Source organism: Mobula hypostoma, chromosome X2 (genome assembly GCF_963921235.1).
Source record: "Mobula hypostoma chromosome X2, sMobHyp1.1, whole genome shotgun sequence".
Classification (NCBI taxonomy): Eukaryota; Metazoa; Chordata; class Chondrichthyes; order Myliobatiformes; family Myliobatidae; genus Mobula; species Mobula hypostoma.
Genome location: NC_086129.1, coordinates 23,407,233 through 23,422,156, shown reverse-complemented (window position 1 = coordinate 23,422,156; position 14,924 = coordinate 23,407,233). Strand labels below are relative to the sequence as shown.

At 38.9% G+C, this 14,924-nt stretch overlaps 1 protein-coding gene across 1 annotated transcript in view; it reads left to right on the top strand.

Moving 5' to 3' along the window:
- stt3a (STT3 oligosaccharyltransferase complex catalytic subunit A) overlaps window positions 1-14,924 on the top strand; it is an 81,955-nt gene that overhangs the window by 18,073 nt on the left and 48,958 nt on the right. The window contains exon 2 of the mRNA XM_063038153.1: window positions 14,413-14,536. Coding sequence (XP_062894223.1) covers window positions 14,449-14,536 — 88 coding nt within the window. The 5' untranslated portion in view covers window positions 14,413-14,448. The remainder of the gene's footprint in view (window positions 1-14,412; window positions 14,537-14,924) is intronic.

Genomic DNA, 14,924 nt, shown 5'->3' with positions numbered 1-14,924 from the left:
CCTTTCAGTACCATGTATATCCTTGGATGTTAAGCTCTCAACTATGATCTTCTTTCAGCCACAACTCAGTGTTGCCCACATCATACCTGCTAATCTAACTACACTGCAAGACCATCTACCTTATTCTGTATACTGGGCACATTCAAATACAACACCTTCAGTCCTGTATTCATCACTGTTTTTGACTTTGGCCCCCTATTACATTACTTGGAGCCTCCACCTTTGCTTGCCCAAGCATGTTGAGCCATAGCCAACCCACTCCAAACAATAGCAACTCCGCTTACACCTCCTCTCTTTTTATTGCCCCTGTGCTGATTGCAGCCCACCAAAAGAGCTAAAAAGCACCCAAACTCTCTTTAAACCCTGAGACCTCATCCTTAATAATCGACTTTAACGTCACTGAGATCAGACTAACTGGCCTGTAGTTTCCTTTCTTTTACCTCTCTTCCTTCTTGGAGTGGCATTTGCTCTTTTCCAGTCTTCTGGAACCATTCCAGAATCTAGTGATTATTGAAAGATCATTATGCCTCAGTGGTCTCTTCAGCCACCTCTTTCAGAACTCTTGGGTGTACACCATCTGGTCCAGGTGATTTTTTTGACATTCAGACCTTTCAGTTTCCTAAGAACCTTCTCTCAAGATATGGTAACAACACACTTGGTGCCCCCTGACACCTGGTACTTCCACAAATCTGCTAGTGTCTTCCACAGTGAAGACTGATGCAAAATACTTACTCAATTCGTCTGCCATTTCCTTGTCCCCCATTTCCACCTTCCATCTTTTTCCAGTGGTCCGATATCCACTCTTGCCTCTCTTTTACACTATGTATCTGAAGAAAATTTTGGTATCTTCTTTAATATTATCGGCTAGCTTACTTTTGTATTCCATCTTTACCTTAATGACTTTTTTAGTTGCCTTCTTTTGGTTCTTAAAAGCTTCCCAGTCCTCTAACTTCCAGAGATTTTTTTTCTCTCTCTATTTCTGCCCTCTCTTTGGCTTTTATGTTAGTTCTTGTTAGCCATGGTTATGTGATCTGTCCTTTAGAATGCTACTTTCTCTTTTGGATGTACATATCCTTTGCCTTTTGAATTGCTTCCAGAAATTCCAGCCATTGGTGCTCTGCCATCATCCCTGCCAGTGTTCCTTTCCAGTCGGTTCTGGCCAACTCCTCTCTCATGCTCTGTAATTCCCTTTACTTCACTGTAATACTGATACATCTGACTACAGCTTCTCCTTCTCAAATTTCAGGGCGAATTTGATCATATTGATCACTTGCCCTTAAGAGCTGTCTTACCTTAAGCTGTCTAATCAATTCTGGTTCATTACATAACACCCAATCCAGAATAGCTGATCCCCTACTGGGCTCAACCATGAGCTGCACTTAAAAGCCATCTCGTAGGCACTCTAGAAATTGCCCCTCCTGGAATCCAGCGCCAACCTGATTTTCCTAATCTACCTGCAGATTGAAATCTTCCACGATTCTGCCTTTTAACTTAGCACCTAACTCCCTGAGCTCCCTATGCAGAACTTCAGCGCTCGTCCTATTCATGTCATTGGTACCTACATGGACCACGACTTCTAGCTGTTCACCCTCCCACTTAAGAATGCTGAGGACTCGATCTGAGATATCCCGGACCCTGGCACCCAGGAGGCAACATACCATCCGGGAATCTTGTTCTCGTCCACAGAGCCTCCTGCCCTAACTAATGGATCCCCTATCACCACAGCATGCCTCTTCTCTCCCCGCCCCCCCCCCCCCATCTTCCAAGTCATGGAAGCAGACTCAGTGCCAAAGACCTGACCCCGTGACTTTCCTCTGTTAGGTCAACCCCCCACCTCCCATCGACAGTATCCAAAGTGATATACCTGTTGTTGGAGGGGGATGGCCACAGACGTACTCTGCACTGGCTCCCAAACTCCTTTCCCCTTCCTGACTGTTGCCCAGTTTCCCGTGGCCTGCTCCTTGGATGTACACTGGAGTGTCCCTGCCTTCCCACATCCCGCAAGAGGAGCATTTCAGTATCCTGCCTGTCATCTCTACTGTCCTAGTTGAGCTAAAGAAGAGAAGGGAAAAAAAACCCTGAGCTTTTCTTCCCTTTACTTTCTCTGACTGAAACTCCTCTTGGCTGAAGCCTCAAGATCAGCACTCTATGACTACATCCACTTAGGCATTGGCCACTGCTGTTGCCCTTGTCTTCCTTTACTTTGCTCTTACAAAATCCGATAGGTTGCTGGTCAAAGGTCTTTTTTGCTTCTGAGACCCGCTGCTGCCTTTTATTTTCTGATAGACCTGATTGAAGTCCCCTCTTCTCCAAACTTCTGATGTCCGGATTGGCTGCTGGTCAAAGCTCTGTTAGTAATGGCGTCAATGCTGGGGAGGCTGCTGTCCGTGGTGGAGCTGGCTGAGTTTACAATCCTCTGCAGCTTTCTCTGATCCCATGCGTTAGCCCCTCTGTACTGGCCAATGATGCAGCCAGTTCAAGTGCACATCTGTAGAAATTTGCGAATGCAAAAAGTGAATACTTTTTTCCATTTGTTCAGGATAAGCGAATGCAGCAGCATTCATTCCAGGCCCATTAAAGATACAGTGGTCGATGAATTCATATAGAGTTACGATAATTTTTAAAAAATCAAAATAAAATGCTGTTCTTTATACCAACTATAAAAACTGTTTGAAATATTCTCGGCATACACAACCGGAAATTATTGGAGAAAATACAGCATAAAGTAACCAGAATGTTGTATTCATTCCAAGGGTTATATTAGGGTATTGCCAAAATCAGGTTTGCATTCTTTGTGGAATTTCGTTGTTGTCGTTAGGTCGCAACTGGAATTTCCAGTTGGCGGACGATTTCCCTCCACGCTGCTCTATCCCAACATTATTGAGACTGACATATTGGGAAATCATGTACTTGGCAGGTTACAGCAGTGGTTTGCCTTTGCCTTCTGCCGGGTGAGTTTAAAGAGATCACCACCTCTCTTCTTGGTAGATCCTCCGCTTGCAAAGCAACCATTGTCTTCTAAGGTCGTAGCTCCTCTGCCTTCCCCACCAGTCTCCTGCTGGGTCCGCCGGTGGCCATCGCTCGTAACCCCGAGCAAGCGACCCTTACTAGGTGCTTACCAGCCGGGTCAGCTGGACCTGGGGCGATTTGCCACGTCGTGCTCTGGGCTGGGTGCCCTGGCGGCTGCGGCGGGGACACCAGGGATGGAACAGCAGGGCCTGGGCTCGGGCTCAAAGTGGCAGTGCCAGTGGCTGCTGAGCCTGGGATTTAGAATGTTAAAATAAGATATCGTTTTCAAGATATGAAGAAAAAACTGAATAGAAAAAAAAAGAAACTATTTCTTTTGAGTCAGGATTTGGATTACAATGAAATGCCAACTATCAGCAGTGATTAGGGTGCATAAAGGGGAAGTAATTTGGGACCTACTTGTAAGTGGCAATTCAAACCCAGTCAGTTTTTAATTTTAGATTATTGAGAAAAGTTTTGTTGACTGAGAAATTGGGCAAGGGCAAGTGTATGGATTTGAGTTGCAAATAACCATGGTGTTAAATTGATATTCATCAGTCTAGCTGTAGATCACATTTTACTTTCATGAACTATAATAAAAATTGGTAAATGTCAAGGGCAAAAGTGTGCTTTAAGTACTCATCAACGTCAGAAGAGGAAAAAGCACTAGAATGGGAGAAAGCACCAATAGGTCTTTGGCCCTGATCAGCTGCATCATAGTCCCAAAGGTACTAGTTGCATTAGTTATGATTGCCAAAAAAAATCCTATTTTCTGGAAATATTCTATTGAATTGAAAAGAAACAAACCTCAAGTTCTGAAAGGGTATGAACCTAAAACTAATTTTCTTTCTCTCACTGCAGTAATTAAAATAGAAAATGCTTAAAGCATTCAGCAGTGGGAAGAGCAGCAGAATTAATGTTTCAGTTCTCTTATCCCAACAACATCTAATGTTGAATGTTGTTGAAATCAATGTCTAAGTAAATGACAGCAGATTACTTGGAAAATCATGTCAAGACACAGCTTTATAAAAGGAGAATTGGGTTTGAGTTTACTGAACAAATATGATGGTGTACGGAACCTGACAGTATAGTGATAAACTTCAGCAGGACTGAAGTGCAAGGCTCCCACAGCACTGCAAGGGACAGTGAACTGAAGCAAAGATGGATAGATGAGTTGGCAAGCATTTAATGAGTGGATGTCTTGGGGATACACCCGCATTCTCAGCAGTTAGAACTTATTATAATGGCTTGCTGAAGGGACTGAGCATAATGTTATATTTTATAATGCAATAACTTGTGTATTGCATCGTATATTGTGTAATATATCAGATTATACTAAAGTTGATGGGAAGATGACATGAGGGCATAACAGGTAAATATGTGGGTGAAAAGATAAATGTGGGGGAGAGTGAAATTATCCACTTTGTTCAAAGTTCAGGTCTATTTGTCATTTAATCGTACATGAATACTCATGAACACAGTGTTACTCCAGGTCCAAGGTGCAAAACACAGTACCAACAGTCATACACAGCCCAGACACATTTTTGCACATATAGCAGTAACATACAGTCACACAAAAAAGTAGCCCAAGCCCTGAGACCATGATTGTTGCAGCAGTCTGCAGTCAGCAAACACAATACAGCTTGTCTTCTACCAAGTGAATACTGGGGGGACAGCACTGACTCCATTATGGACGCTGTGTGTCTGACATTCCAGTAGAAAGCCCGTTTCCGAAGCCTTCCCTGGGCAGCTGCAAACAGGTGACATACGGCTTGAAGTCTAGTCCTCGCTACAACGGAGGTCATGCAACTCCCCTGCCGTTCCTTCATGATGTTACTGGGCTTTTCCTGGCACCTTTCTGTATATATGACCTGGAAGGCAGGTAGGCTGGTGTCATTAATGCATTGGGCAGTTTTGACTACCGATGGTAGAGCTTTCCTGTTTATTGCGGTGTGGTTTCCGTACCATGCCCTGATGCAATGTGTGGAAAGATGCTGAGTGATACCTAAATGGGGTGTATAATCAATAGTTAATGTTCAGAGAGACCTGAGTGGACTTGTACAATAAACATTTTCATTCATACAAAGGAAGTGAAACTCGCACTTTCTGAAAAGAAGATCTTTGTGAACAATGCAGCTTTTGTTGTGGTCGCAGCTGAAATAATGTTAGTTTTGTGCTGAATTAAGCATTTAAATGAAGCAGGCCATATCATAAGTATTCTCCTTTCTCTCTGAACTAATCCATGCTCCTCATAAGATAAAACCAGTATAATATCTAGCTTCCTTGATGAATTTCAAGCTTAGAGAGAAGTAAAGCAATTCCGTTGTTTAAAAAAAATCATGTTCTAAAATCCCATTGGGTTCTTGCAGAAACTCTTTCCATTAGGATTCATGTGAGTATTTTGCTCAGTTTGTAGGCTGTTTACTCATTTATATGCTGTACATTCAAAAGGTAAATTAACAACATCGAGTACTGGAGTAGTGGTTTAACTACCTTTCCAACTCTGGGAACTAAGATAATTCTAGGAACATGTAGGAGAGCGATTGAAAGTCTTTTTCTTTCTTTCTTTCTTAATCTTTTTATTGATTTGAAAGGAGCATAATTACAAACAACAGAATTATCTCAAATATATATCAATAACAATACAAACAGTGAAATAGATATGATCAAAATAGATATTATCAAAATCAAAATAGATATTATCAAAGTGTTAAGCTAGTATGTAGTATATAATAAAAAAGAAGACAGCTAATTCTCCTCTTATCAATTCATGGAGAGGGAAAAAAACTTTGAATTTTAAGAGAAAAAGAAAACAAAAAAAAACCCACGACACTACACACAAAAAAGGACTGGGCAGTCCATTCTGAGGATACAACCAAAAAAAAATTGGAAGAGTAATAAATCAAATCAAATGAAAATATTGATTGCCAGATTTGCTCAAATTTTAAGGATGTATCAAATGTCTGACTTCTTATTTTCTCTAAACTTAAACAGGACATAATGGAGGAAAGCCAATAAAAGACAGTAGGTGGATTAGAATCCTTCCACTTCAGTAAAATGGCTCTCCTAGACAATAAAGTTGAAAAGGCTATCATATGTTGAGCAGAAACAGGAATATTCTTCATTTGGTTAACAACTCATCTACTTGTGCCCGCCATTCCTTGATACAGTTCAAGGTAGTGCATCGGGCCTATATGTCAAAGGATAAACTAGCATGTATTTTTTTCCAACTTCAATCCTATTTGTGACAGATGTAATATTGAGGTGGCCACTTTAACTCATATGTTTCTCTTTCAGTATTTTTATTGATATTATATAAATTGCATGAATACAAATACAAAATTCATAATGATACAAATAAATAATACAATCAATAAATCACAGTAATATGATCACAGTATCCCACATTACAAATCAACCATGTAGAAAAAAGATTGAATTATGCAACAAAATAGAATAATTGTATTTTATTTTTTAAAAATCTACTGCCTCTACCAAAATGAGCTGGTTGATTTAAAAAAAAGAGAAGAAAAAAGAAAAATACCTTACCATGTGATATAATAATAATGGCTCAGATCCATACTTTAATAACAGTTCAAAGATTATGAAAATAATTCAGAAAGGGTCCCCATAACATTAGAAAATCATGTTTTGAATCAGAAATCAAACAACGAATCTTCTCTAGATTAAGGCACAACATAACATCAGCTAGCCATTGAACATGAGTGGGCGGGGCAGCTTCTTTCCACTTGAACAAGATCGCCCTCCTGGCCATAAGAGACATAAAAGCCAATACCCACAAATTAGATGGCTTCAGTTTTGTTGCATTGTCCTCAACAATACCAAACATGGCAGTCAAAGGATTGGGCTTAAAACTGACATTGAACGGTACAGAAAAAGTTTGAAATACATCTTCCCAAAATTTTTCAAGGCTCGGACATATCCAAAACATATGAATTAGTGTGGCCACTCCATTAGTACATCTATCAGAGTAAGGAGAAATATCTGCTTAGAAACGAGAGAGCTTGTCTTTAGACATATGAACTCTATGTACCACTTTGAATTGTAATAAAGAATAATGAGCACATAATGATGAAGAATTAATCAATTTTAAAATAATCTTCCAGCTCTCTTCAGATATGAAAATCTGTAAATCCTTTCCCCAGTCTCCTTTAATTTTATCTAAAGAGGCCTTTTTTAGTCCCAACAGTAGATCATAAATGTAAGATACTGAACTGTTATCAAAGGGTTTCAGATTAAAAATTGTATCTATTCTTATCTGGATGCAGGAAATGTATGTAATTGAGATCTTAAAAAATCTCTAATCTGTAAGTATTGAAAAAAGTGAGTATTGGAAAGGTTAAATTTCATTGAAAGTTGCACAAAAGAAGAGAGATTCCCTCCATCAAACAAATCCTGTAATCGTTTAATACCCAATCTATCCCATTCTTTAAAAGATAAGTTAATTAAAGATGGTTTAAAAAAACAATTAGAAAAGATGGGACTTGAGAGGGAGAATCTCAATAAACCAAAATGTTTTCTAAACTGTAACCAAATCCTCAAAGTATATTTGACCACCACATTGTCAGTCAGTTTATTTAAAGATAAAGGAAGCGAGGATCCAAGTAAAGAATTAATGGAAAATTTCATAACAGAGTTGACTTCCAAACAAATCCATATAGGGCAATTCTCATGGTTAATGTAATATGTCCAGAACATAATATTTTGTATATTAACTGCTCTCCACTAAAGTCGAGGCAAGAAGGCTGCAACTAGCGGGGCGCTGTCTATGCCACCCCGAGCTACCTGCCAGCCTAGTCATCATATGGGAGCCCAAGCACGGGAGGATGAACCCTGGGCGCCCTCCCAAGACTATGGTCAACACACTCCTAGAAGACAGTGGCACGGCTAATGTAGATGAACTGAACACACTGATGAGGGAGAAGTGGAGAGTCCGTCATCGTGCCCAACGCTGGCCCTCTAGGCCTGAGTCGACGTAGGAGCAGTTATTTTACTGGTTCGCAAATATTGGTCTATGTTTCTGTTTAATGTTGACCTCCAAGATATTGAACATATCGAGTGAGTGATGGTAAAACCATTCTATGTCAAAGGTAAATGAAGATCATAAAATGCAGGTACTGGAGATCTGAAATAATATAAACAGAAACACTCAGCAAGCCAGGCAGTCTTTGGGGAGAAGGAATGGGTCATTTCTCAGGCCCTAGACACAGTCTGAACTGGAAAATGGGCTGAAAGGTGGCAGATGGAATCACAGTGGAAGACGTCTGCAGTATTCTGGACATTCAAGAATGTCAGGGAAGTGAAGTTTGTGCAGTGAAAATTACAACTGAGAAGGTGCTCAGGAAGCTTAATGGTCTGAGGGTGGATAAATCTCCTGGACCTGATGGACTGCACCCTCCGGTTCTGAAGGAAGTAGCTGGCAAGATTGCAGAGGCATTAATGATCTTTCAAGAATTGATAGATTCTGGCATCGTACTGGATGACTGGAAAATTGCAAATGTTAGTCTGCTATTTAGGAAGGGTAGGAGGCAGCAGAAAGGAAACTATAGACCTGTTAGCCTGACATCAGTGTTTGGGAAGTTGTTGGAATCGATTGTTAGGGATGAGATTACGGAGTACCTGGAGACACATGACAAGATAGGCCAAAGCCAGCATGGTTTCCTGAAAGGAAAATCCTGCCTGACAAACCTACTGCAATTCTTTGAGGAAATGACAAGCAGGGTAGACAAAGGAGATTCAGTAGATGTGTACTTGGATTTTCAGAAGGCCTTTGACAAGGTGCCGCACATGAGGCTGCTTAGCAAGATAAGAGCCGATGGGATTACAGGGAAGTTACTAGCATGGGTGGAGCATTGGCTGATCGGCAGAAAACAGAGAGTGGGAATAAAGGGATCCTATTCTGGCTGGCTGCCAGTTACCAGGGAGTTCTACAGGGGTCGAGTTGAGACCGCTGCTTTTCACGATGTATGTCGATGATTTGGACTGTGGTATTAATGGATTTGTGGCTGAATTTGCCGGTGATACAAAGATAGGTGGAGGAGCGGCTAGTGTTGAGGAAACAGAGAGCCTGCAGAGAGACTTGGATAGTTTAGGTGAATGGGCAAAGAAGTGGCAAATGAAGTACAATGTTGGAAAGTGTATACTCATGCACTTTGGTGGAAGAAATAAACAGGCAGACTATTATTTAGATGGAGAGAGAATTCAAAATGCAGTGATGCAAAGGGACTTAAACAACTTGGGAGTTCTTTTGCAGAATACTCAACTGCAGGTTGAGTCAGTGGTGAAGAAGGCAAATGCAATGTTGGCATTCATTTCTAGAGGTATGGAATACAAGAGCAGGAACGCGAGGTTGAGATTCTATGAGGCACTCTTGATCCCACGCAGAGTATTGTGTGCAGTTTTGGGCTCCTTATTTTAGAAAGGATATACTGACATTGGAGAGGGTTCAGGGAAGATTCACGAGATGATTCCAGGAATGAAAGGGTTACCGTATGAGGAACGCCTGGCAGCTTGAAAAAGGTATATTAATTTAGATAAGATACTCATTTTAATAGAATTAATAAAGAGAGAGGCGACCAATTAGAAAGTTTTTTTTAACATAATTCATTAAACTTAAAACATTTCCCTTAAATAAATCTTTACAATTCTTAGTAATCGTTACTCCTAAATATGTAAATTGTTTTCTTAAAATTTTAAAAAGAAGGTTAATATCGGTTGGTATTAAATTGTTTAAAGGAAACAGTTCACTCTTCTGTAAATTTAATTTATATCCTGAGAACTGACTAAAATGAGTCAGTAAACGGAACACAAATGGTAAAGAGGTTTTAACATTAGATATAAAAAGCATAGCACAGTCATCAGCATAGAGCCACACTTTATGAATAGTACCTCTCCTTAAAGTACCAGTAATCTCATTGGACTCTTGAAAAGCAATTGCTAAGGGTTCTAATACCAAATCAAAAAGCAGAGGGCTCAAAGGACAACCTTGTCTAGTTCTACGTTGGAGCTTAAAGGGTTTAGAATTCTAAAGATTAGTAAGAACCCGAGCGGAGGGAGATAAATATAAGTAATTTAATCCAATGAATAAAGTTAGGTTCAAAATTAAATTTTTCTAAGGATGTAAATAGATAACTCCATTCAACTCTGTCAAAAGCCTTCTCCGCATCCAAAGATATCACACATTTCGATATTTCCTTAGATGGAGAGTGCGTAACATTTAACAAACGCCGTATATTAAAATGGGAGTATCGATTTTTAATAAATCCTGTCTGATCATCCGAAACTATAGAAGATATAATATTTACAAGTCTGCGAGCCAACACTTCAGGTAAAATTTTAGGATCAAAATTGAGTAAAGAGATAGGTCTATACGAAGGACATTCAGTAGGATTCTTATTCTTTTTGAGGAAAAGCGAAATGGAAGCTTCGTAAAAAGACTGCGGTAATCTTCCTACCTTAAAGGAATCTGTAAGGGTAGAACATAAGTGTGGTATAAGTAAGGAGGAAAAAGCCTTATAAAACTCTCCAGAGAATCCATCAGGTCCTGGGGATTTCCCAGAATGCATTCTCGAATAGCCTGATCAATTTCCTCCTGGGAAATGGGTTGATCCAATTGCCTACGATCATCTATCGGAAGATTAGGAATATTTAATTGATCTAAAAAATTATTCATTGCAATATTATCATTAACAGAGTCAGAACTATACAATTTAGAATAAAATTTCCTAAAAGTGTCATTAATTTCAAAGTGGTCAGTTGTCACGTCCCCATTAATTTTACGTATTTCTTTAATTTGCCGCTTGGCTATAAATGGCTTCAATTGATTAGCCAGTAGCTTACCAGTTTTATCTCCATGAATATAAAATTGACTTCTATCTTTTAAAAATTGGCTTTCAATTGGATACGTTAAAAGAAGATCATATTTAGTTTTAGTTTCAATACGTCTCTTATATGTTTCAGGATCGGGTACCGAAGCATACTTATGGTCCATTTGTTTTAACTGATTAACTAGTTCATTTCTCTCTTTGTTAATTTTTTTTTAATGATGTTTACAGTATAAGAAATAATTTGACCCCGGATGTATGCTTTAAAAGTATCCCATATAATAAGACTAGATGTCTCTTCCAATGTATTTTCTTCAAAAAAGAGGGTAATTTATTCTCCATAAATTTTAAAAAGTCCTTATCGGATAACAGAGTAAAAGTAAATCACCAAAATCTACCCATAGGGATAGGACCAGAAAGATTTAAAGATAGAAGTACAGGAGAGTGGTCAGAAATAGCAATCTCTTTATATTCCATTGATCGAACTAATGGAATCATTTGACTGTCAATAAAAAAATAATCAATCCTGGTATAAGAATGATGAACATGAGAGAAAAAAGAATACTCCCTGTCCGTCGGATGAAGAAAATGCCAAGCATCAACTATACCACATTTAGTTAGAAAGGATTGGATAAACAAAGCTGATTTATTAAGTGTGGCTGGTTTGACAGATGAGCGATCAAATACTGGATCTAACCAGCAGTTAAAATCTCCTCCCATCACAAGAGAGTAAGTACACAAATCTGGCAAAAATGAAAATAGACGTTCAAAAAAATCCTGGATCGTCTGTGTTGGGGGCATATGCATTCGCAAAAGCAATCAGTTTACTGTCCAAACTCCCTATACAATAACAAATTGACCATTAGGGTCCGAAACAACTTTATGCTGAACAAAGGAAACTATTATCTACAAAAATCGAAACTCCACGTGATTTTGCATTAAACGAAGAATGGAATTGCATATCCTTCCACCAAATAAAAAATCGTAAGCTATCAGAGCTGCGTATGTGCGTTTCTTGTAAGAAAACAATGGGTGCTTTTAATTTTTTAAATAAGCAAACACTTTGTTCCATTTAATGGGGTGATTCAGCCCTTTCACATTCAAACTAAATAAGTTAATATTTCGAACCATTTTAAATATCAATTAACATGTAATTAAAAGATCTGGCCAGAAGTTCTTAAAACTACAAAGCAAACCGTAAGGTAAGGTAGTCAAACAGCCAATCATATAATCAACCCAACAGAGCTCCCAGAGAGAAATAGGCCCTATTCCCTTCCCCACCCAAAGCCAGAAAGCTGACCATGGGCAGTCAGCGAGTTAAGAACTAAGTTCCCTCCCCAAAAAATCCTGTTGACAATAACTCTGGTCGTACAAGGTCAATTATGTCCCTACCAAGACACAACATTAAAAGAAAAATAACTCAGTATTCGAAAATATAAAAGAATCAGTTTAAACAAATTCAAAGAAAGCTATATTAAAATAAAGCCTCAAAAAGGGATATAATAAAAAAGTATCAAAAAAAACAGAAGACAATATATGAACAGCTAAAATGTAAGCTTATTGAAACCTTATTCCAAATTCATATTAACAGAAGAAAAAATTGATCAAATAAGAAATATAACAGTTTCAGACTTCATCCTTTAGAAACTCTTCTGCGTCTTCTACCGACTTTATTCTTTTTAGCAATCCGTTCTTCAAAACAATATTCAGATGGGCGGGAAACCGAAGGAATGGTTTAAATCCTTTATTGTAAAATTCTGACATAACTTCTTTATATTTCATGCATTCAGCCATAACTTCAGGCGAATAGTCTTCCACTAATCTGACCTTGTAACTTCGGAAATCGATCATTCTTTGTTGATGGGTATGGCGAATTAAAAGGTCCTTAATGCGAAATTCATGAAAACTTAGAATGACCAATTTGGGTCTCGCTGCCGATGACAATGGCTTCGAAGTCGGCGAGCATTATGTTCAATCGAGCTTCGGCTCGGAAGTGAACATTGCAGGGAATAACTGTTTCAGAAAGTTTGTGATGAACTTCGTAGGGTCAGCACCTTCAATCGATTCTTCAAGACCCAGAATTCGCAAGTTATTTCTCTTGTTTCTATTTTCTGGACTGGTAATCCTTTTCATCATTTTATCATTGGATAAAGATTACTCTTTGCAGAGTTTAATTGTATCGTCAGTGTCCTCTTCAAGTGTCACCAGCTTTGTAGTATTTTCCTGAATTCAGTTCTCATGCTCAGATAAATTTTGTTGAATTGTATCCAATTTGCCATTAAGTTGTTGAAACTCCTCAGAAAATTCTGATTTTTGCGTTTAAGGAAGTCATTGATTGAATCCAAAGTGACCTGAGGATCCATCTTCTGTTTCTCTTTCTTTTGCAGAAGCTTTTGTTCTTTTCCCAGCCATAGTAGAGCAGTATTAAAGTATTATAATAAGGTTTCGAAAAAAAGACTGGTAGGAGACAATAAGGTAAACAGGGTAGGAGCAATCTGAAATGATGTTACTCCATCAGCTGCCAGCGGGGTTCTCCTAACTCATATGTTTTGGTCTTGTATAAAGCTAGATAAATTTTGGAGAGATGTTTTTAAAATGTTATCAAAAGTCTTGGATCTGGACCTACAACCTAATTTACTTATGGTAGTGGATAGAGCGCAGTCCATCACAGGAAAAGCCCTCTCCACCATTGAGCACATCTACAAGGAGTGCTGGCACAAGAAAGCAGCATGCATCATCAAGGAACCCCCACCGCCCAGGCCATGCTCTCTTCTCACTGCTGCCATCGGGCAGAAGGTACAGGAGCCTTGGGTCCCACTCCAGCAGGTTTAGGAACAGTTATTACCCTTCAGCCATTGGGCTTCTGAACCAGCGTGGTTAACTTCACTGATGACTGAATACAACTTATGGGCCCGCTTTCAAGGACTGTACATCTCATGTGCTCAGAATTTATTTATTTATTATTGGTTTAATACACGTTATTTTCTTTTGCACGTCGGTTGTCTGTGAGTAGCCTTTCATTGATTCTATTGTATTTCTTTGTATCCACTGTGAGTGCTAGCAAGAAGATTAATTTTGGTAGTACATGGTGATTATATATGTACTTTGATTATAAATTTACATTAAACTTTGAAGGTTAGTTCTTGTTGACATGTTGAAATGGAAGTCTCCTCTCTGTAGTAGTCCCACATGAAATGTGTTTGACAAGTCGTAGATGTGACCTTTGAGTCCCAAATTCTGCACAATATCTTTTTCAGTCCAGAGGTCATCGGCTAGTCAGAATAATAATGCAACAATGGATCAGGCTGCTCTTGAGTCTGAGGTGCAGAAAAGTTGTTCTGCAGGGAAATTTACTGAAGCTAGGTGCTTCTTGGAAGTCCTGAATATTACACAGTTGTCTAAAGTAGAAAAAATTTCCATATTCCAGTTTGACATTAACTTTTGAAACTTTAAACAACCTTTCTAAGGAAAGTATTCATCTATTTTGAAGCCTGATGCTTTTTTGTTTTTATGGTTTCCTGATGGACGAGTTTGCATTACAGTTCTTGTGTTTCCTTTCCAGTTTCATGATTTGTCAGCTGCCTACACCAGACCAAAGATGACAAAGCTGGGATTCCTGCGATTGTCCTATGAGAAGCAGGATACTCTGCTGAAGCTGCTCATTCTGTCCATGGCAGCTGTGCTCTGTAAGTGGGACTGAGAAAAGAAGTTCTTGAGTGGGTACTGTTCTTAAAGTTCGGTATGCATTCTCAGCAGACCATCTCTTACTACAGAAACCTGAAACTCTCTTGCTCTCTTCTCTCTTAAAACTGAAGTTTGTTCCCACCTAACTGCTATTGGTAATTTTTCTTCTTCCTTTAATAACTGTGCTGGCTTTTCCAAGTGCTTGTGAATTTTCACTTTAGAATATCTTCTTGTTAAATTTAGTCTGTGTCCGACTTTACCTTGTATAACTAATCTGTAAGATTATTGGGCTGTAGTTATAAAGTTAATCTAGCCTCTGTGTAAATTATAAGCTTTGCATTATCCAAATTTACTTCACCTGGATTTGGGTGATTAAGGCATTAACAAACT